Source organism: Hyla sarda, chromosome 1 (assembly GCF_029499605.1).
Source record: "Hyla sarda isolate aHylSar1 chromosome 1, aHylSar1.hap1, whole genome shotgun sequence".
Classification (NCBI taxonomy): Eukaryota; Metazoa; Chordata; class Amphibia; order Anura; family Hylidae; genus Hyla; species Hyla sarda.
This window is the reverse complement of record NC_079189.1, coordinates 356,360,481-356,385,209: the sequence shown is the minus strand read 5'-3', so window position 1 is coordinate 356,385,209 and position 24,729 is coordinate 356,360,481. Positions and strand designations below refer to the sequence as shown.

Genomic DNA, 24,729 nt, shown 5'->3' with positions numbered 1-24,729 from the left:
TTTATTTTGAATATCCATTTTCCTTACAAGCAGAGAGCTTCAAAGTTAGAAAAATGCAAAATCTTCCTTTTTTTTCATCAAATTTGGGGATTTTTCACCAAGAAAGGATGCAAGTTACCACAAAATTTTACCACTAAGTTAAAGTAGAATATGTCACGAAAAAACAGTCTCTGAATCAGAATGATAACTAAAAGCATTTCAGAGTAATTAATGTTTAAAGTGACAGTGGTCAGATTTGCAAAAAACGCTCTGGTCCTTAAGGTGTAAAATGGTCTGGTCCTTAAGGGGTTAATGAACGATATATTTTTATAATTCGGACATTTCCACACGCGTTTTTTTGGTTTTTTTTTTAAGTGGGAAAACGGGGGTGATTTAAACTTTTATTAGGGAAGGGGTTAAATGATCTTCACTTTTTTTGTAATGTTATAGCTCCTATAGGGGACTATAACACCGCACACACTGATCTTTTACATTGATCAATGGTTTCTCATAGGAAACCATTGATCGATTATTCTGCCGCTTGACTGCTCATGCCTGGATCTCAGGCACTGAGCAGTTTATCGGCGATTGGACACCAGGAGGCAAGGTAAGGGACCCTCCTGCTGTCCTACAGCTGTTCGGGATGCCGCGATTTCACCGCGGCGATCCCGAACAGCTCCCTGAGCTAACCGGCATGGTTTTGCTTTCACTTTAGATGCAGCGTTCAACTTTCAATGCCACGTCTAAAGGGTTAATGGCGGTGATCACAGTGCCGCGCGCTATTATCCACGGGTCCCGGCCATTGTTAGCAGTGGCCGCTGCTTTATGGTAAGGGAGAGGACTCGGGACGTATAGATACGTCCTTGGCCCTTAAGGGGTTAAGAAGGTACCGTGAAGCATGATTTAGATTGTGGAAATACTACTCTAAGATTTTTATTATATTTACATTCTTTTAAAATGCGTGTTCCCACTGGTAGGTAGGTATCATGTAGGAATCATAGACAATTGGCCACCCTCCTGATGGTTTGTCTTTGCAAATGTAAAAATATAAAATCCCTAAGTAAATAAAGTATGTAAAGGGAGTTAATGAGTAAAGAAAGTCACTCATCTTGCTAATAAGCTCTTTGTCTCCGCCACCACACAAATCCTCAGGAATTAGAACTCCCCTGTAGCTAATTATTGTTATTGTTGTTTTTATTATTATTAGTTAGTTTGTAATTGTGCCAGCTTAAAGGATTTTCTATCCCGTGTATTTCTCAAAAGCTGTAAGCTATAAATTAGCTCAGCAAATAATTACTTGCAGGTTTATCCTAGATATTGCACTGTTATTCACTGCTGATGAAAGTTTTACTCAGTGCTTTTTGCCTGTTATTGCATTGCTGCATTTTCCTGCTGCATGTTGGGAACACTTTACTGACATATATGTATTTATAAAACAATTACAAATTTTTAGTTTAGAATTTGATGGGTATTAAATCAAAAAATATAAGTTTATCGCCTTTGTAATATGTTAATAAGTAATTTTTTTACTGCTCCCTTTGGGTTTAGATATTGAGGTTTATTAGCCACAATTAATATTGTTTAACATGTTATCACTATTTTAAAATATAGGTCAGATAACGAGATCAGTATACTAGTAATTGTGTGTGTGTGTGTATGTGTATATTAGGGATCGGCCAATATAGTTTTTTTTAGGGCAGATACCGATAATCTGTGGAGGTTCGGGCCGATAGCCGATAACTTATACCGATATTCCGGTATAAGTTATCGGCTATTTAGCCCCCCCCCCCCCCATAGACCGCCGCTGCCGCCACCCGCTTCTCTCCCCCTGCCTGTCCGGGGGTCCTGAGTCCTATAACCGCCACCGCCCCACTGCACCTCCTACAGCCCCGCCGCATCGCACCGCCTCGGCCCCATTACCTCCCCCATCCCCGGTTTTATAATTACATTTGCCCAGGGTCCACTCTACATCTGGCTCCGGTGGCTCCTCCTGAGCTGTTACTGTGCGCACTGACGGGGACGTCACGTCGCGTCACTCGTCATTGCGCACAGCGTAACGCACGCCGCAGCAGGAGCCAGAAGTAGCGTGGACCCCGGGAACAGGTAATTATAAAACCGGGGATGGGGGAGGCAATGGGGCCGGGGCGGTATGGTGGGGGGTGCGACATGGTTCGGGGGGGGGGGGGGGGGGATGAGGGCGGTCGCGATGTGGTGGGGGCGGGGCATTATCGGCATATTGGCAAGGTAATTGCCGATACCGATAATGCCCAAAATCGTGATTTTCGGCTGATAATCGGTCGATCGATCCCTAGTGTGTGTGTATGTATGTATGTATGTATGTATGTATATGTGTGTGTATGTATATGTGTGTGTGTGTGTGTGTATATATATATATATATATATATATATATATATATATATATATATATATATATATATATATATATTACACACTCACACTCATATATAGTGTATATGTGTGTGTATATGTCCTTATTTGGTTAAAAAAAATGCCTTAAAATGGCAAGAACTGAACTAGCTTCTGTTTTTTTTAATTCATTCCTGTGACTGTAGAAAATAGAAGGGTAAGTATGTAAATTAGAATGATTTCATTATGCATTGTTCCAAATCAAATCTTTTTGTGCAGAATGGAAAAGAATACCACCTGCTGACAAAATTCAAAAGAAAACTGTTAAGAGAGCGCTCCAGACTCCAAGCAAAATATGCATAGTGATTGCACACTTTGACTCTTGGAGAACAGCCACCAAAATGCTTAGGGATAACTTTGGTTGAGAAGCAAAATTTTATATGCTCTTGTATAGATTTTATAGAGTCCTGAATGAGTTTCTTGAGCCAGAAGAATTTAACATTAAGTAGTAAAATCAAAACCTAATGATGAATACATTATGAAGGTTCGCATTTTAATTTTGTGCTTGATTACATTTTTGATTTATTACTTCCTGCTGAACAATACAGCTCTGTCCATTTTACTACATTTTTATGCTGCTTATTTTAAAGCTATATCAATCAATCTCATACTGGATTCATCTTTTTAAAGGGATGGTCCTTTTCACTATCACACTGTTTTAAAGCACTTTTTTATTAAATGAAAGGATTATAGCAAAATGACTGTTATTGGTCACCTGATTTTGTTTAGTTACTTCCTCTTGAACACTTTTTCAAGCCTTTTGAGTAACCGGTAGATTTACAGAAATCTGTTTTCAATTGAGTAATGAAATCATTTTTATTACACCTGTACATGCTTTCATATGCATATGCAACATCTGATTCAATTTTTACAGCTCTTAAGATTTGTCTCCTGTTTGTGTGTGGGGAAAAAAAACATTTAAAAGACCGGCATATCCATACATCAGTCTTGAATATAACATCACAACCTAACCCATACTGGCTTGCGCGCCCCTCAATCAGGCATATTTCAGGCTGTCTGTGCGGCAGCCTCAGAGATGTATGCCAGCTTGGAGCATTTCCATACAGCCTATGCACAATGGCACACCTAAATGTGCAGACAGATCAGAAAAGTTTGACACTGCACATCCAAATTCTTTCAGCAGTTCTCCAATACTAAATTAACTTGCCACCAGTCACCACATTTATTCAGTCCTTGATTACAAATCCATGTGAAGAAGGCAAATTAAATAGACTCTTCTTTCTTCATTGATTTTAATTGAAAATCTTACTTTTAATGCAGCATAAATCTTAGGTGTTTGTCAGTCTCATGTAAGTCTCCCTAAAAGTATTTGGACAGAAAATAAGTCAAGTGCTATTAGTCCCTGAGATTGTTTTAGGAACTTCTGTTTAAGCCACGTAGGTCTTTCTGCAGTGTCTCTAAACAAATTGAAGGTGCTCTTTCTTTCAGTGCTAACAGTAGTACATTGGTAGGTTGTGTGGCTTAGGTGTGCAGCTGACAAGTTATGAACTGGCTGTAGCAGCACACAACACAGAACAGGACTCAACTTCTTTCTCTCTCTCTCTCTCTCTCTCTCTCTCTCATGTGATTATTTCCCCAATGGGGACAGTGCAGCACTGGAGAAGCAGAACACCGCCCGCGGGTCACATATGATTAGTTCCCCAATGTGGGGACAGCGCAGCGCTGGGTTGATAATTCATTCATTCCTGAGGAGGAGGGGCCCAACCGGTATTGCAGTATGGGAAAAATTCATATCGTGCAGGACAAAAATTTCGGTATTCGGTATGAACCGGTATATTGCCCAGCACTAGCGTAGCATGTTTTTATAAAAGACATTTTATCACTTCTGGATCACCTTACTGGCAACGCCTATTATCCTCTGTGGAAGTTGGAGTGGTATTGGAATCTATTATTCACGCCTGGGACCGTGAGGAGGAATGTGCAGCAGCCTTAGGCTAGGTTCACTCTACCGAATTTCCACCTGCATTCCCCCTTTGAAATTGCAGACAGAAATTCCGCTTGCTAAAATGTATAGTATAGTGAACTGGTTTCTGTTCACAAATTCACACTTCGGAATTTGTGAAGCTGAATTTGTGAACGGAAAATCCTCTTGAAAATTTCTGCCTGAAGAATGGCGTTGCTCATTCTTCAGGCGAAAATACTCGCGGAACACATTGCAGTCTATTGGAGATTGCAGTGTCCGCATGGTCCTAGCGCGACCGATTCAGTTGGCGCTGGCCACACTCGGCATATACGTGTTGTGTTGGAATTTGCACAACAGTTTTAGGAGAATTGATTCTTGGCTCACTTATTTTAAATTTTTTATGCTGAAGGTGTCACACTAGGGAGTGCTTCTGTCTTTTGTATTTTTGATCGTGTATGTAAAGTCAGTGATTACAACTCATACATCAGACCAGCTAAAGATACTGCTTCTAGCAAATGATCAAGACTTTAGTGGAAGACCCAAAAACCCAAAGAGGTTTAGCTACGTGACCGCTGCATAAATCAGGAGAATGTGAAGGGGTTTCCTACAGAGTATGTTTGTCACCAATTTACAGAATAGGTAATATATTTGTTTTTAGTAGGACCTCCACAATCAGTAGAATGGTGATCTTAAAGGGACCCTGTCATGACTTCCAGTATGCGTGAACCATGAGCCATCAGGATGGTCCCCAGCAGCTTCTCCTCTCTTCACCAGCCTTGATTGATAGATCTTACTGTTTGTTTACAGGGAGAGATCTATCAATTATGGCTGGTAGGTCAGGCTGAAGCCACCAGGTTCCACTTGTTGACTTGTGGTTCAGGCAGCAAGAGAATATGTTTTCTTTTGGCATAGAGAGACCATTGTAAGTAGGAGATTCAGTAGTGTAGTAGTTGACTGAGCATGCGTGCTTGTTGCACTGTTGAGAGTCCACGGGACTAAAACCCTTTTAATTTTTTCATTCTATAAATAGAACTTAGTATGACCCCACAATATACAGTTCTGTTGAAAACACTGGATGTAATGGACAAAGAAGGTGAGGACACCTCTGAATTTAAAACCTATTGATTTGCTAAACCGTTGTAAGCCTCTAATACAAAATTATTTCAGTGGTGACAACAGTATGTCGAGATGTAGCTAATTTTTCCTTCTGCTAGGGATTCATAGCAATCAATATATTTAACAGACTAGTCCTTTAATTTTTCATATGTTTATCCTATCTTCTCACCTAAGTTTAGTAAATGCTGTCAGGTAGTATATAGACAAAGATGTCATCTCATGTGGTGTCTTACATGAGTAGTTGTTAATCTTGGGTTGACTACTGAGGTAACGATGCACTGATGTCATAGACTTGTACATAATGAAGTCAGGGGACATTAACTATGAGCACTATCTGTTCAATAAATGAACGCATATGTCTATATTTAGTGTGATGTTCTATTTTGTAAAGGCAAAAAATATCATGTGAGCAAGGGAAACTACTGGGTAGTATTTCAGTCAAAAAGATCCTACAAAACAATTGTCATAATTGCAGACACGTCTGCCTTTCTGTTCCATTTGATTCATTTTGATGTGCATATTTATTGCAATTTAACTGTTGCAAATGTATAAAGCATTTCTTTTTTTACATTCCCATTGCTTTCCTTTTTGCATTGCAAGTATTTAGTTGATATTTATGACTAGTCTCAAGCCTCTCATTATTGCTATGCTCATAAACGGACTTGTATTAGAAGGTGGAATACATTTCCTGACATTAGAATAAATTGTCAGAGACTGTGGCCAGATAATGTCTGCTTATCTAGACAATATAATTTTTACGTATGCAATATCGACTGCTATCAAAATGTAAAATTGTAAACCTTATATAGATTTTGTAATTGGCACACAATTGACTGCATTCCTATCTTTAAAAACAAAAAAATCTTCCTGGGTATTGTCTACTGTATGTTAGTCCAGAGTTCACATGTTGATAACACAGTATATCAGGGGTTCTAAACAAGTGGTACATCAAGGGTTATGCGGTGCGTACGGCAATTCTCTGACGAATACCAGCCATGCATTGGCCAGTATTTGTCAGTGCAGAGTAGGGCTGGGCGGTATGCTCCAACAAACAGGAGGACAAGGAGGACAGCGCTTGCGCGTGATATGTGAGTATTTACCCCGATGGGGACAGCGCAGCGCTGATAATGAATTGGGGGGCGGGGGGGCAGTATTGCGGTATGGGGAAAAATTCATATCGTGCAGGACAAAAATGTCAGTATTCAGTATGAACCGGTATACCGCCCAGCCCTGGTGCATAGCAGAGATTGGACACCGCAGTCATCACGGAAGCTCACTATATTGTACCACAGCCGGAGCTGCTGGGCTGCCACGGACACTTTTCGTGAGCTGCAGTGGCTGCCGGGCCTGATGTGTGACTTCCCTGACGTTGCGCGGACGTCAGTGCGGCCCTCCGACTCCCGCTGAACGGGATAAACACCAGGCCTGGTAAGCATGTTAAACGAAGTGTAACACCGCAGTATGGGAGGGTGTTATTGTATGGATCTCATGTATTGGCCCAGGGGGATCTAAGGGGGGAATAATGGCCTAAGGGGATTATTATGGAGGGGGGAAATAACGGCACAAGGGGATTAATATGGAGAGGGGAATAATGGCACAAGGGGATTAATATGGAGAGGGGTTATCATTACCCCCCCCCCCCCCCCCCATGTTAATCCTTTAGTGCCATTATTCCCCCCTCCCTCTGATTCCCTTTTGCCATTATCCTATTATGGAAAAAGGGGATCAGAAGGAGGGGGAATAAGGGCACAAGAGGAATAATAGCACAAAGGGATTGAGATGGAGGGGGAATAATGGCACAAGGGGATTAAGATGCAGGAGGGAATAATGGCACAAGGGGATTAAGTATCGCATTAGAAAGGTAAACACATGCCATTATGAAATGAAGTACTTTTATGACTTATTTTGTCCCGGGGTACCCCTCGCGCAGACATACTTTCACCCTTTTGGGGCTACAGTCGTGAAAAAGGTTAAGAACCACTGCAGTAGATTGGTGTAAAGTCCTAGGATAGCATTGCATTTCATTTTCTTTTTTGTTCTGAATTTCTGAAAGCTATGGGGGAGATTTAGCAAAACCTGTCCATGGGAAAAGTGGCTGAGTTGCCCATAGTAACCAATCAGTTTATTTTATTCTTCAATGGCAATCTGATTGGTACAAGTTAGTATCTCGCCTATAGAATATGTTTCAACTGGTGTCTTTTATTCAGTTGGATGTACTCAGCTGGTCTTTATCTAGCCTCATTTTTGCCTTCATTACGCTTAGAGTTATCCTTATCTTCTTCTGGCGTTTTTTGATGTTACAGTCTCTGGACCCGGAGTGGTCCTTATGGTGTTTTATAGGAAGGTTGCTCAAGATCTCTGACTTTCTCCCACTTGCTACCTCTATCTCTGTTCTTAGATTACGATTGTTGCTTACCAATTTATTGTCCAGTGCTCAGTTGGTACAATGGCTAAAATAGAAAACAATTACATCTATATTTCCTTAACCAGCTTCTTATTTGATCTCTCTGTATAGGTTTCTTTCCCAGTAGTTGTCAAGGATGTGATGCTTTTCTCAGACACAAAATGACACTTATTTCGCCTTCAATACTAAAGAAGTATGGTATTCCTTTTGATAAGGTAAGTTTGTTCTTATTATGTGTTTCTGTAGCTGTGTAAGTAAAGTAACAGCTTATTATACATTTATTCAATAGTAGAGAGAACAAACTCGGCACTGCTTCCTTAATTGTTAGCACCTGACCTCCAATGCCTCTGCTGGCTCAACCACGTCTGATGGTGCTCACTGGTAATAGCAAAGTCCAATGCAAACAATCCGTAGAAAAGAGAAAAGAAAACCAGGGCAACTCACCAAATACGTAAACTTCAAGCTTCTTTATTGATCCATGAAGGGTATAAACAGTGCAAGACACGGGTGGACAAAAAACAGGGGGACGTTAGTTCGGGGCTACGGTGCCGTTTCGCAAGATATGCTTCAACTGGCCCACATCGTCTTCCAGCCGGAAACACATTTATATATCCCTCCCCTCCGTTGCCATAGAAATGAGCCAAACAAAAGGTAAGTGCAATTAAAAATGTTAAAAACAACTGTGTGATACACCTAAGATTTTCATTTATGTTAATAATGCACTGAGCTCAGTACGTTCATTGAGACCTAAAGGCCCCATTGCTTCCAACCGAAGAATCCATTTTGTTTCATTTCTTAACAGTATTTCTTCTCTATTTTTCCCAGCAACACCATGTTCGATCCTTTCCAGTCCGGCAAAACGGAATCCATATTTTTCTCTAGAATGAAATTCATTAATATGTTGAATAAATCTAGTGGCTCCGATGCCGGTCCTGAGGGATCGAACATGTTCGCGGATTCTGTGAAATAAGGGCCTTTTTGTCTTCCCAATATAAAATAATTTACATTTACATACCAATGCGTAAACCACATGAGAGGATCTGCATATAATACATTGTTTCACATTAATAGTATTACCTGCTAATTCTACAATTCTACATTTCATATTTAGAGAGCAAAATGAACATGAACCGCAAGTAAAATTCCCTTTTGGGCGTAATTCAGACAGCCAATTTTGTCCCGATGCGTTTTTTCCTTTTTTCAATAAATCTCCAACTGTTTTAGTTTTTCTATATGTAACAATCGGTTTTTCATTAGTAATTACTGCTATGTCAGCATCTTCTTGTAAGATGACGTGGGGATGTTCTTCGCGTCTTGTGAATACAAAGATGAAATTTCGCTGTTAAGCACCAAATCACTGGAGTTCAAAGTTCAATCCCTGGCTGAAAAAGAGACTAGGCTCTTTTGGACTATTAACTCCTTAGAAGCCTATGTGACCAATTTACGTATTCCCAGAGGATTGCGTGTATACAAAACTCCTTCACAGTATACAGATGATCCCGAATTTATAAAAGCATGGGATGAGTTACATCTGCTACATTCTCTGGAAATCCAGAAGTTAGTACTGGAGAGAAACAAAACTGAATATGAAATGGTAACAGCAGACCTTTGCAAAGCTAAATGTGAATTAAGAACAAGACTCTCTGAACCGTTATTTAATACTTTCCTGCATAATTTAGAGAAAAAATTGGGTCTAGTACAAGAAAAAATTAAGATTATAAAGCGGGACAAATTTATAAGAGACAAAAGAGACTTTGAGAACCATCAGGTCTTCACTTGGAATAAAAAGTCTAATGCTAATCGAAAAGTCTCAAAAAATGTCCCGGTGAAGTCAAATTTAAGCAGGAATAAAAATAAAAGTTCGGATTTTATGACAACTGACACAGACGGCAGTGGTTCGACAGAGTCGACTGGAGACGCAGGGAACATCAAACAAAAAGCTGCCGGAATCCCTTTGGACCCAGAACCCGAAGAGGGAGAGGAAAATCAAAGAATTCTGAGAAAACGCATACCCAAACGCAAGAATGTAACTTGGCGCAAGTAATTCCTGAAAAATATAGTAGTGAACCTCACGGATGAAGAGTTGGATGAGGACACGATCTCATTATTGAACAAAGGATTGAACTTTGGTCTTAGAGAAAAATTCGACTATGTCCAGTTCCAAGAGGACTTATTCAAGGGTGTCCGTAAATTAAATTTAAAAAAAGTTTTTTCTGCAGTAAATAATGAAAATAAAAATGTAATCTTACTCGAAGGTGAAACTAGCTGTAAAATAGGGCCCTTAGGGTTTTGTGTACCTAGTGAATTTAATGATGAGGAGCGGGAATTAGTCACGTTCCTTGCTGATATTAGTGATCAGGTGTCTGATGGAACAGATAGTACTAGTGATAAGTTTTTTTCAGGAGGTAATCCCTCTTTGTTTAATCCTCCTGTTACACCTGGGAGTCCACTTGATATATTCCAGAAGTCAGTTTTAAAAGAAGTTAAAGCCCTCATTTACCCGAAGGTCCAGAGCAACATCTTAGATAGTGAACAAATAGCCCTAGATAAATTAAGAAAAAGGGAAGATATTGTTGTTACCAAGGCTGATAAGGGTGGGGGGGTTGTTCTGTGGAAAACTGACTATAACACAGAGGCTCTTAGACAGTTAGGAGATGAGAATACCTACTGTAAATTAAAAAAGATCCCTGTCCACAAATGATTAACAACTTGAGATCGTTACTTCGGAAATTTCATGAAAAAGGGATTATCAGTAGAAAAAGTGCTGAACGTCTCCTCCCTAGGAACATTAAGAAACCCTCTTGGTATATTTTGCCTACGGTCCATAAGTCGGTGACCCAGCCCCCGGGGCGTCCTATTGTCTCTGGGATTGGGTCACCGACTGAAGATTTGTCCAGTTATGTTGATTGGTTAGTGTCACCTCTATTGAGAGAATTACCTTCTTATCTCAGGGACACCGGAGATTTAATTAAAATTTTGAATAATTTCCATTGGCAACCTGGTTTAAAACTGTTCCGTGGATGTGGAGAGCCTATACACCCGAATCCCTTTAGATTCGGGTGTGGAGGCTATGACCACTATCCTACGGAAAACAGGCAAGTCACCTGACTTTATTGAATTTGTTACTGAAGCCCTTACATTCGTGTTGAGTAATAATGTCTTCCAATATGGAGGGGATTGGTATAGACAGACACATGGTACAGCCATGGGGTCTCCCACCTCATGTGCTTATGCCAATATTTTCCTCTCCATGTTGGAAGACAAGTGGGTGTTCACATCCAAGAACCCCTTTATTGGTAAAATTAAACTTTTTCTCAGATATGTGGATGACCTCTTTATTATTTGGGATGGTTCACAGGATGAATTTGCTGCCTTTGTTGAGTATCTTAACCAAGTGAATGGAGTCAACATGTTTTTACATATGTATTTGGAGATCAACATCTTGAATTTCTAGATGTACAGATAGATATTGTGGATAGCAATATAGTGACATCTGGTTTTAGAAAATAGATTGCCAAAAATTCATTGTTACATTATCAATCATCCCATCCCCCCCAGGTTAAAAATAGTATCCCATACAGTCAGCTAGTCAGACTAAAACGAATTAATAGCAGTCCCATACTGTTTCAAAAACAGGCAGAAGACTTACAGTATCGATTGGAACAGAGAGGTTATCCTCTTAATTTAATTTTAGATGCAAGAAAGAAAATAGATCGAATACCAAGAGAGGTTTTGCTGAAAACGAAAGGCAGAAAAAATAACAAACGTTGCGTTGTTTCTTTTTCAAATACTCCTATTAATAATGTAGTGAAAAAAGCAATAACGAATAATTGGTATATTTTACAAGAAGATGCTGACATAGCAGTAATTACTAATGAAAAACCGATTGTTACATATAGAAAAACTAAAACAGTTGGAGATTTATTGAAAAAAGGAAAAAACGCATCGGGACAAAATTGGCTGTCTGAATTACGCCCAAAAGGGAATTTTACTTGCGGTTCATGTTCATTTTGCTCTCTAAATATGAAATGTAGAATTGTAGAATTAGCAGGTAATACTATTAATGTGAAACAATGTATTACATGCAGATCCTCTCATGTGGTTTACGCATTGGTATGTAAATGTAAATTATTTTATATTGGGAAGACAAAAAGGCCCTTATTTCACAGAATCCGCGAACATGTTCGATCCCTCAGGACCGGCATCGGAGCCACTAGATTTATTCAACATATTAATGAATTTCATTCTAGAGAAAAATATGGATTCCGTTTTGCCGGACTGGAAAGGATCGAACATGGTGTTGCTGGGAAAAATAGAGAAGAAATACTGTTAAGAAATGAAACAAAATGGATTCTTCGGTTGGAAGCAATGGGGCCTTTAGGTCTCAATGAACGTACTGAGCTCAGTGCATTATTAACATAAATGAAAATCTTAGGTGTATCACACAGTTGTTTTTAACATTTTTAATTGCACTTACCTTTTGTTTGGCTCATTTCTATGGCAACGGAGGGGAGGGATATATAAATGTGTTTCCGGCTGGAAGACGATGTGGGCCAGTTGAAGCATATCTTGCGAAACGGCACCGTAGCCCCGAACGAACGTCCCCCTGTTTTTTGTCCACCCGTGTCTTGCACTGTTTATACCCTTCATGGATCAATAAAGAAGCTTGAAGTTTACGTATTTGGTGAGTTGCCCTGATTTTCTTTTCTCTTTTCTACGGATTATTACACATTTATTTTAGTATAATTTTTTAGTACTTTCACTAGTGCTGGGCGGTATACCGGTATGAACCGGATACCGTTTTTTGTTTTTTTTTCTCACACGGTATGGATTTTTGCCCATACCACTATACCGGTCGGGCCCCTCCCCCACCCTCCGGATGAATTGTAGAGCCCAGCGCGGCTCACTTGTCCCGGTGTGCTTCTGTGGCCCGATTCCGAGAGTGGAATCGGGCCACAGAAGCTAATCCATTTACTGTGTCCCCCCGCTGCGCCTGTCAGCCAGTGTGCCCACTAGCGGTGTCACAAGAATGCTGAGCACGGCTCTGGTCCCCGTTCCTGTCGGCTCTTAGGGTACGAGAACATATTTAAAAGCCTCGCGCGCAGCTAACGTAGTACTGCGCAGGCGTAGCACTACACAAATAGCGTAGGGCTAACGTAGGCAGCGCTAGGAGCCTGGCGTTAGCCCTACGTTAGCTGCACGTGAGGCTTTTAAATCTGTTCCCGTACCCTGAGAGCTGACAGGGACGGGGAACAGAGCCGCGTTTGGCATTCTTGTGACACCGCTAGTGGGCACAGGGACCCCGCTAGCGGTGATGGTAGCAATCGTGCTCGCGGGGTGGGGGTTGGGGGGGGGGGTTGGGACAGGCGTTAATACCGTGATACGCGATAGTAAAGAAAAAATACCGTGATATTCATTTTAGGCCATACCGCCCAGCACGAACTTTCACACATTATGAAAATGTGTTGATTAAAAAAATAATTTTAAAAATAAGTTTTCCACTTCACTTTGGTTAATGGATGAAAGGAGCAAGGAGAAGGGATGAAAGTGTAAACTAAAGAAGTTGGCACTGAAGAAGGCTATTGTAACATTTTCCCCAGAGGATCACTTCAGATAAATGAAAACAATAAAGACATCTGTTCAAGAATACTTTATGCGATCCTGTAACTGAAAAGCTCTGTCCTTTTGTTGCTGGCATTTACTTTAACCCCTTTAGAACCTTGCACATTTTTGTTTTTGCACTTCTTCCTTAGTTTTTTCCTCCTTACATTTTCATAGCCATAACTTTTGTTATCCACCCACCCACCCATATGAGGGCCTGTTTGTTGTGTTTTTTTTTTTTTTTTTAAGCAAGACTAGTTGTACTTTCTAACGACTTCCTTCATTTTTCAATAGTATTCAAAAATACTAATGTATGTATGAGTGTGTGTGTGTGTGTGTGTGTGTACAGTGACCCCTCGACTTATGATGGCCTCGACATATGATCATTTCAACATATGATGGCCTCTCAGAGCCCATCGTATGTTGAAGGCAGCCTCGACATATGATGCTGCTGTGTGTCGGGGCCATCGTACAAACAGCTATGTGACAGCGCTGACAACTTCAGCAACTAACAGATAGTTGTTTAATGTGCCCCGTTCTGCCTGCTGTTACTCACCTGCTGTTACTCACATGCTGTCCTGCTAACTCATACAGGCTTCCACTGTGAGCTCCGTGTAAGCCCCGCCCCCCCAGTGCCGCCATTGCCAATAGCCTGCAGCATCTTGCTGCAGGCATCCAATGAGCTGCTGGCTGCCCTCTCCTTCCTTTCCTATAGAGCTGTAGTCGGCAGGATCGTAATGGAGGACATTCTGTCCCCCCTGAAGGTATTTAAAGAACTGTACAGTACTGTATGCGATGTCACACATCACATACAATACATATACACACAATACACCCCATACATCAGTTTCCCTATCAGTGTGCCTCCAGCTGTTGCAAAACTATAACTCCCAGCATGCCCACACAGTCAATGGCTGTACATGCATGCTGGGAGTTGTAGTTGTGCAACAGCTGGAGGCACCCTGGTTTGTTAAACACTCCCCATACACTCCACATACAATGGTCATCCCAGAACCAATTAGCAGTTTCCCATAGAGAGATGTATTCAACATACAATGGTTCCGAGGCCCCAGAACCAATTACCATTTTTACATAGACATATGTACTCGACATATGATGGTTTCAACATATGATGGTTCTCCTGGAACCAATTAATATCCTATGTTGAGGGACCACTGTATATATATATATATATATATATATATATATATATATATATATATATATATATATATATACATACACATACATACATACATGCAGTGAGCATTTACACCCCACTGGCGTTTGACAGATCTTTGGAACAGTGGGCTGTGCAAATGAAAAATTATATTTTTCATTTTTACGGACGACTGTTCAAAAAATCGGTCAGACACCTGTGGGGTGTAAATGTTCACTGTACTCCTTATTAAATTCTGTGAGGGGTGTAGTTTCCAAAATGGGATCACATGGGGGGGGGGGGGGGTCAACTGTTCTGGCACCATGGGGGCTTTGTAGACGCACATAGCCTTCAATTCCAGCCTAATTCTCTCTCAAAAGCCCAATGGCCCTTCTTCTCTTCTGAGCATTGTAGTTGCCCGCAGAGCACTTTACATCCACATATGGAGTATGTTCATACTCAGAAAAAATGGTGTTACAAGTTTTGGGAGGCTTTTTTCCTATTACCCCTTATAAAGATGAAAAATTTGGGGTAACACCAGCATTTCAGGGGAAAATTTTTTTATTTTCATGTTCAACTTTAACGAAAATTTACAGGAGAAAATATATAATCAAAGATAATTGTATAACCAGTCCTCAAAAAGTAGTGAAGAAAGAAAAAGAAAAGAACGAGGGATAATGGTGATAGTGATTTAGGGTTAAAAATGTACAATCATATGTGAGTGAATGAAAAATTATAAATTATAAAAAATTATTATTTTTTATTCACTCACATATTATTGTACATTTTTAACCATAAATCACTATCACTATTATCCCTCGTTCTTTTCTTTTTCTTTCTTTTTTCACTACTTTTTGAGGACTGGTTATATAATTATCTTTGATTATATATTTTCTCCTGTTGATTTCTGGGTCTTTTGGGGTTTTTCAGACCTACCAGTTAACCTCGGAGTAGATGGTTGATTGAGCTGCACAGTCTCTTTGTCATTTATTTAACGAAAATTTGTCAGAGACCTGTGGGGTGTTAAGGCTCACTATACCACTTCTTACGTTCCGTGAGGGGTGTAGTTTCACATGTTTTTTTTTTTTTGTTTGTTTTTTTGCGTTCATGTCAGAACCGCTGTTACTACCAGCCACTCCTGTTCAAAGCACCAATTTAGGCCTCAAATGTACATGGCACTCTCTCACTCCTGAGCCATGTAGTTCGTCCGCAGCATTTTATGTCCACATATGGGCTTTTTCCGTACTCGGAAGAAATTGTGTTAGAGAATTTGGGGGTCTCTTTCTTCTTTTACTTCTTGTGAAAATCAAAAGTATAAGGCAACACCAGCATGTTAGTGTAAAAAGTTTTTTACACTAACATGCTGGTGTAGCCCCCAACTTTACCTTTTCATAAGGGGTAAAAGGAGAAAAATCCCCCCCAAAATTTGTAATGCAATTTCTCCCGAGTACGGAAATACCCCATATGTGGCCATAAACTGTTGCATTGAAATATGACGGAGCTCTGAAGTGAGATTTGAGGCCTAAAATGAGAAATTTGCAATAGGGGCAGACCTGGATACAAGGATGGGGCTTGTCTCCACCAAAACCCTACAGCAGTGTTTCCCAAACAGGGTTCCTCCAGCTGTTGCAACACTCCCAGCCTGCCAGGACAGTCAATGGCTGTCCGGCAATACTGGGAGTTGTTGTTTTGCAACAGCTGGATGCTCCGTTTAGGAAACATTGCTGTATGAGACGTTTTCCATTTTTATCAGGGGGGGGGGGGGACGTGTAAGGGGGTATAGTGTTTTACTTTTACCCTGTACATTCACAAACCTTCAGCTGTGGCAAAACTACAACTCCCAGAATGCACTGACAGACCATACATGCTGGGAGTTTTAGTTTTGCAACAGCTGTAGGCACACTGGTGAGGAACCACTGATTTAAGAAACAGACTCTAGCTCAGTGATCCCCACCAGTGTGCCTCCAGTTGTTGCAAAACTACAACTCCCAGCATGTACGGTCTGTCAGTGCATTCTGGGAGTTTGTAGTTTTGCAACAGCTGGAAGCACATGGGTTGGAATCACTGAGTTAGGAAACAGACTCTAGCTCAGTGTTTCCCAACCATTGTGCCTACAGCTGTTGCAAAACTACAATTCCCAGCATGGCCAGACTGTCAGGGATGCTGGGAGTGTAGTTCTGCAGTATCTGGCCCTTCAGATGTTGCAGAACTACAAATCCCAGCATATCTTGACAGTCTGGGCATGCTAGGAGCTGTAATTATGCAACAACTGGGGAAGAACAGTTTGGAGACCGCTAAGTAGTGGTCTCCAAACTGTAGCCCTCCAGATGTTGCAAACATACAACTCCAAGCATGCCCGGACAGCCTTTGGATGTCTGGGCATGCTGGGATTTGTAGTTTTTCAGCTTTTCTTTTAGAAGGCCACTGTGAAGATCACTTACCGCGATCTTCACTGCAGCCTTCTCCACCGCCACACTTTCCGGCCGCAGCTCCGATGATGCCGCAGATGCTCAGAGATGCCGGTCCGGGTAAGCTGGCCATGCTCCCCCCGCCACCCCTAAGCACGTGTCCCCCCCCCCCCCCCCCCCTCCCCTCGCTCTGCCCAGACTTCGATCGGCTGGAAGAGCGGGTGAAAATTAACTCTAATTCCCCCCCCCCCCACCGTCCTCCTGCCATTGGTGGTCATTCTGACCAACCAATGGCAGGGGATAGGAGGAGGAGGCAACACTGAAACCTCGCTCCTATCCTTTAGGATGGTCTGAGCTGTCTCTGACCAGTGACCCGATCGGCCCGGATCACAGCAAATCGCTGGTCTGAATTGACATGGGGGGCGAGTGGCGCTGACCGGAAATGTGGAGGGCGTACAGGTATTCCCTCAGTCAAGTGACGGTACGCGAGGGCGTTTCCATACGCCCTCCGTCCCCAAGGAGTTAAGCATTAATAACTCTGGGATGCTTTTACTTAGGAATTTGATTCCAAGATAGTTTTTTCGTGACATATACTACTTTAACATAGTGGCTCATTTTCGGCGGTATTTGATCGTTTCTTTGTGAAGAATTCCCAAATTTCATGAAAAATTTGAAAATTTAGCATCTTTCTATCTTTGAAGCTCTCTGCTTATAAGGCAAATAGACATTCCTAATAAATGTTAAATTGATTCACATATACAATATGTCTCCTTTATGTTTGCATCATAAAGTTGACATGTTTTTTCTTTTGGAAGACATCAGAGTGCTTCAAAGTTCAGCAGCAATTTAAAAATTTTTCAAAAATTTTCAAAATTTTTCAAGGACCAGTTTTGAAGTGGATTTCAAGGGCCTTCATATTAGAAATACCCCATAAATGACCCCATTATAGATACTGCACCCCTCAAAGTATTCAAAATGACATTCAGAATGTTTAACCCTTTTAGATGTGTCACAGGAATAGCAGCAAAGTGAAGGAGAAAATTCAAAATCTTCATTTTTTTACACTCGCATGTTCTTGTAGACTCAGTTTATTTTTAATAGGGGTAATGGGAGAAAAAGCCACCCAAAATTTGTAACCCAATTTCTTTGAGTAAGGAAATACCTCATATGTAGATGTAAAGTGCTCTGTGGGTGCACTAGAGGGCTCAGAAGTGAAGCAGCGACAATGGGATTTTTTGAGAGTGAATTATGCTGAAATGGTTTTTGGGGGGCATGTCGCATTTAGGAAGCCCCCATGATGCCAGAACAGTAAAAAAAAAAAAAATCACATGGCATACTAATTTGGAAACTACACCCCTCAAGGAACGTAACAAGGGGTACAGTGAGCCTTAACACCCCACAGGTGTTTGACGACTAGGGGTAATAGGAGAAAATGCCCCCCAAAATTAGTAACCCCCATGCGTGGATGTCAAGTGCTCTGCGGGAACACTACAATGCACAGAAGAGAAGGAGCACCATTGAGCTTTTGGAGAGAGAATTTTTTTGGAATGGTAGTCGGGGGGCCATGTGCGATTACAAAGCCCCCCATGGTGCCAGAACAGTGGACCCCCCCCCCCACATTTGACACCATTTTGGAAACTACACCCCTCACCGAATTTAATAAGGGGTGCAGTGAGCATTTACACACCACTGGCGTTTGACAGATCTTTGGAACAGTGGGTTATGCAAATGAAAAATTAGGGCTAGGCGGTATACCGGTTCATAACGAATACCAACCTTTTTGTCCTGCAAGATATGAATTTTTCCCCATACTGCAATACCGGTTTTGCCCCCCCCCCCCCCCTCGGGAATGAATGAATTATCAGCCCAGTGTGAGGGCTGTTCTGCACCCCCCCCCCCCCCCCATTTAATTAATTACCAGCTCTGCGCTGTCCCCATCGGGGTAAATACTCACATATCTCCCTCAGGTGCTGCCCTCCTCGTCCCCCTGTTTGTTGCGAGCCGCTGGCACTGACACTATTCTGTGCGGTATCCCTATGCCCGGGCTGTAAAAGGTAAACAAAATAAACTTGAACTCACCTTCCCGTCGGTCTGGACCAGCTTCCTAGGTAATGGAACGTCGGACAGCCGTCAGCCTATCACCGGCCGCAGCGATGTTCCACCTCCGCCGGTGATAGGTTGAGCTCACTGTCATGTAAAATGTCGGCTTCTTACATGACAGTGGGCTCAGCCTATCACCGGCCGAGGCGGAACATCGCTGCAGCCGGTGTTAGGCTGACGGCTCTCCGACATTCCTGTCCCCAGGAAGAGTGTAAGACCGACGTAGGAACATGCGATTAAGTTTATTTTGTTTACCTTTTGCAGCCCGGGCATAGGGATACCGCACAAAATAGTGTCAGTGCCGGCCGCCCGCAACAAACAGGAGGACCAGGAGGGCAGCGCTTGCGGGTGATATGTGAGTATTTACCCCGATGGGGACAGCGCAGCGCTGATAATTTTGTGAGGGGGATGAGAAGCAGAACAGCACTCGCGGGTCACATGATTTAAGGGGGGGGGGGGGGGGAAATACCGTTATATTCTCTGGAACTGCCATAAGTTATAAAAATACCGTGATACACCTATTTGGTCATGCCGCCCAGCCCTATGAAAAATAAAAAAATTTATTTTCACGGACCACTGTTACAAAAATCTGTCTGCCTGTGGGGCATAAATGCTCTGTAAACATAATGCTCGTAAACATTGTTAGGGGTGTAGTTTCCAAAAAGGGGGTCACCATGGGGGCTTTGTAAACACATGCAGCCTTCAATTCCGGACAAATTTTCTCTCCAAAAGCCCAATGGTGCCCCTTCTCTTCTGAGCATTGCAGTTCGCCCGCAGAGCACTTTACATCCACATATGGAGTATGTTCTTACTTAGAAGAAATGGGGTTACACATTTTGGGGGGCTTTTTTTTTTCCCTTGTGAAATTTTTGTTAAATTAAGCATTTTAGTTAAAAAATGTTTTTTCTTTTTCCCCATCCATTTTTAACGAAAATTCGGCAAACACCTGTGGGGTATTAAGGCTTACTATACCCCTTTTTTACTTTTTGTGATGTGTGTAGTTTCCAAAATGGGGTCACACATAGCTTTTTATTATTTTGCGTTTGTCAGAACTGCTGTAAGAAACCCTGCGCAAATCACCAATTTATGCCTCAAAAGTACATAGTGTGCTCACTCCTGAGCCTTGTTGTGCGCCTGCAGAGCATTTTACGCCCACATATGGGGTATTTCCATACCTCTTGTGAAAATAAAAAAGTATGGGGCAAAAATAAAAAATTTTACACTAACAGGCTGGTGTAGACCCCAATTTTTCCTTTTCATAATGGGTAAAAGGAGAAAAAGACCCCCAAAATGTGTAACTCAATTTCTTCAGAGTACGGAAATACCCCATATGTGGCCCTAAACTGTTTCCTTGAAATACACCATGGCTCAGAAGTGAGAGAGCGCCTTGTGTATTTGAGAACTAAATTAGGGATTGCATAGGGGTGGACATTGGTGTATTCTACGCCATTGATTCCTAAACAGTGTGCCACCAGCTGTTGCTAAACTCCCAGCATGCCTGGACAGTCAGTGGCTGTCCGGAAATGCTAGGAGTTGTTGTTTTGCAATAGATGGAGGCTCCGCTTTGGAAACCTCGCCGTACGATTTTCATTTTTTCATTTTTATTTGGGCGGAAGTGGGGAGGTACAGTGTAAGGGGGGTGTATATGTAGTGTTTTTTTCCTTTATATTGTGTAGTGCAATGTTTTTAGGGTACATTCGCCCAGGCGGGGGTTTATGGTGAGTTCCCCCAAAAGTTTGCGCTGCGGCGAAAAATTTTCTACAGCTCAAACATGAAGCAGGAAACTCACTGTAAACCCGCCCATGTGAATATACCCTGTACATTCACATCGGGTTGGGGCAGGAGCAAACCTCCAGCTGTTGCAAAACTACGACTTCCAGCATGCACTGACAGACCGTGCATGCTGGGAGTTGTACTTTAGAAACAGCTGGAGGCGCACTGGTTGGAAAACCTTGAGTTAGGTTCTGTTGCCTAACTCAGCATTTTCCAACCAGTGTGCCGGAATCACCGCAGATCGCTGGTCTAAATCGACCAGCGGTTTGCGGCGATCACCGACATGGGGGGATCTCAGGATTCCCCCCGAGGGGTTTGCACGGCGTGCTCGCTGAATGATTTCAGCAGGCATCCCTGTACAGGTACGCCCTTTGTCCTTAAAGGGGTTATCCAGGAAAAAACTTTCATCTCTGATGACATGTGTCTCGGGAACCACCCAGTTTAGAAGAGGTTTGCTATGGGGATTTGATTCTAAACTGGGCGTTTCCCGAGACAGGTGTCATCAGAGAGCACTTAGACAGAAAAGAACAACCTTAACTTCAGAAGCTCATAATTAATGAAAGGATTAAGATTTTTTTTTTACAGAAGTAATTTACAAATCTGTTTAACTTTCTGGAGCCTGTTGATATATAAAAAAAATTTTTTTCCCTGGATAACCCCTTTAAGTACCAGGGCGTCGGGGTGTACCTGTACGCCCTTGGTCCCTAAGTGGTTAGAGTGTAAAAATAAAAAAGTAAAGAAAAAATGTAAAAAATCCTCTCGCCCAATAAAAAAGTAAATAGTCCGTTTTCCTTTTTTACCCCCCCCCCCCCCAAAAAAAAAGCGTAACTTTTTTTTTAACATATTTGGTATCGCTGCATGCGTAAATGTCTGAACTATCAAAATATGTTATACAGCGAATGGCGTAAACTTAAAAAAAAATTAAAAAATTTAAGTTCAATATATGCAAATGAGCTATCAATTAAAAGTACAGGTTACGGTGCAAAAAATTTGCCCTCGTACCGCCGCTTATACGGAAAAGTTAAAAAGTTATAGGTCCTCAAAATAGAGGGATTTTAAACACAATAATTTTGTTAAAAAGTTCGAGTTTTTTTTAAAGCGGTACAATAATAAAGTATGTAATCATGGTTATCATTTTATTCGTATTAACGCACAGAATAAAGAAAACATGTAATTTTACCATAAATTGTACAGCGTAAAAACAATACCTTCCAAAATTGGTTTTCTTTTCAATTTCCCCACATAAATGGTATAGATTTTTTTTATTTCGCCATACATTTTCTGATAAAATTAGTGATGTAATTACAAAGTACGACTGGTCACGCAAAAAATAAGCCCTCATACTAGTCTGTGGATGAAAATATAAAAGTTATGATTTTTAGAAGGCGAGGAGGGAAAAACAAAATTGCTAAAATATTTGCACTATGGTCAGGCAGAAAGGAAATGTGAAAAGAAGAAAACTTCCTCTGTATTATACAGCAGCTGATAAGTACTGAAAAGATTAAGATTTTTTAAATAGAAGTAATTTACAAATATGTTTTTAAATAAAAATGTTTTCCAGTGGAGTACCCCTTTAAGGGGTTAGACCAGTGTTACATTTTACTTATACATTTTTTTTTTTTGATGCATCATTGAAAGTTTTAGGCAGAATTTTTGGATTCCTCATGTAGATCAATTCAGTTCCATTGAACTACATTGATCTATGTGCTCTGCGCTTAATTGAAAGAGCCTGCTGCATGATAGAGCCTACTGCAGACATCAATTAAGGAGCCAAGGACAACAGTGAAGGAGAAATTACCTTGAGCTACCTCAACAGTGGATTGCCCCCCAACCCCCACCCCCAGCCCAAACACCTCCCTACTCTCTTGGGTATGGGGCAGGCTACATATACAATTAGCGTCACCATGACTGAATGGTCATGGGTTATGTTTGAATTAATGTGATGTATTTTTTTTTTTTTAAAGACTACTACTGAACTGTCAGTATTTTCCTGTAAGAATTACATTATCAAGGAAGCATTCTAGACTCCATCAGACTCAGGAAAAAAAAGTTTTATAGGATTTAGTAAATGAATGCAAGGGTCTAAATGTATTTCTGATTTCATGAGAAAAAAAAAACTCTGGCATATGCCAATGTTTTTTGTAATACAGAGGATGTTCTCCCCTAGAAACACCACTTCTGTGGATAACCTGATAGGTACACGATGTGCAAGAAGCCAAAATTACCGATGAGAGATGGGTCAGATACTTGGCCTTCTTCTGGATCAGCTGCACTTGATGTGTTTCATCAAATTTACAATGTTCATATGTAAACTGTTGAAAAAATAGCAGATCTCTTGAGCATTAAATTTGTCTGCTTGAAGTTTTGTGGATATTGACAACCTTGGATAGCTGTAAGGTGTTTTACATGAAGATATCCACTAAGCTAGACCCTATAAGGAAAGTGCGTTTTGCTTTCTGTATTTCATTAAAAATGCCTATTAGTATTATACAGTTTTCCTTTTTACTGATCTTTATGGGAAACTTAAAATTCTATGTTGAGTGCAGTCTACTTTTTTAGAGTATTTGGCACCAGAAATGTTGTTTACAGTAATTCAGACCACAAAAGCACCCTAGTTTTCTTAGCCTGTTAGTGTGGGTGGTGACAACATTTGGCAGATGAATCTCTTAGTTTGACTTTTCACAAAACACAGGGATTCACTGCTGGAGTCTTTGTCTAACAGCATCACAGCAGCATTCCTGCTCAATAGGAAAGTAGTTGTTTTCTATCTTTCAAAGAATCTATCCTACCTCTGATAGGCGTCCTTGACAAGCCGCATTGTGCGATATATTGTTAGCATGTAATTGGCACAGTGTGTTTTTAATCATTATGGAATGGTGTCATTTTAACCCATTGTTTGTGAGTGTATCCCTGTACTGCTTATAGCACAAAAAAAGGCTTTTTGAGCTACAAAATTTTACTATGTCAGAATCTAGCTACACATGAGATCTGTAAAACATATTAAGCTTGGCCTATTTTAGTTTAATTATCTAAGTTCATATAGCATTGTCTCTAGCGGTTTTCCTCCATGTTCAAATGTAATTGAAGATCTGTCATAATGTCACGTGGCTATTAATGTTCATGGTTTATTTAGCGATAGCGTTCAATTTGGCAAATGATTTGTTAGTATACATTAAAAGTGGGGTATTTTTTTTTTTCCATGTTGTACAGCAGACCTGGTGCAAATGGAACCTTATTCACAAACAAATTTACCAGAAAAAATTCCAAATCAGTAGAAAGTCTAGGATCACTAATGAGTTTTCCCTGCACAGTAGGATTATGTTGAGCATGAGATGTGCTTTTTTCCCCCCAACCTTATAAACTAAGTGAAGCATACCTGCAGAATGTGCATGTAATATATGCACAGTGCTAAGGGTTTGTTCACACCACATATCTTGGAGGCTATAAAATCATTATCATAATTAAACATGTTTACCTGTGTATTTTCAGGGTTTTGGTGTGTGTTTTATACATTTTGCACCCTTATTTTGACACATAATTTTGGATTTTTTTTGAGAATACAGTTCAGTATTACATTATTTTTGACTTGCCTGCTTAAAAATAATGCTCCATGTGAGCTAAAGTGTGCAGTACCTTTCAAAGTCTTTGGGACTGAATTTTTTCAAGAATTTTATGTGTATTTTGAGTGCAGAACACATGGAAAGAAAATATGAGTATATCTTAAAATAGGGTAGTTATTATTGTTTCACTTAATAATTTTGCAGTACAGGCCTGCACATCTAATAAGACAGATTTACTTTTCCTTCAAGAGTAATGTCACATCTAGTACCAGTACAA

At 40.9% G+C, this 24,729-nt stretch overlaps 1 protein-coding gene across 3 annotated transcripts in view; it reads left to right on the top strand.

Moving 5' to 3' along the window:
- KDM4C (lysine demethylase 4C) overlaps positions 1 to 24,729 on the top strand; it is a 459,478-nt gene that overhangs the window by 93,835 nt on the left and 340,914 nt on the right. For all 3 annotated transcript variants that reach the window (XM_056521848.1, XM_056521837.1, XM_056521858.1), the window contains one exon: positions 7,963 to 8,066. In XM_056521848.1, coding sequence (XP_056377823.1) covers positions 7,963 to 8,066 — 104 coding nt within the window. The remainder of the gene's footprint in view (positions 1 to 7,962; positions 8,067 to 24,729) is intronic.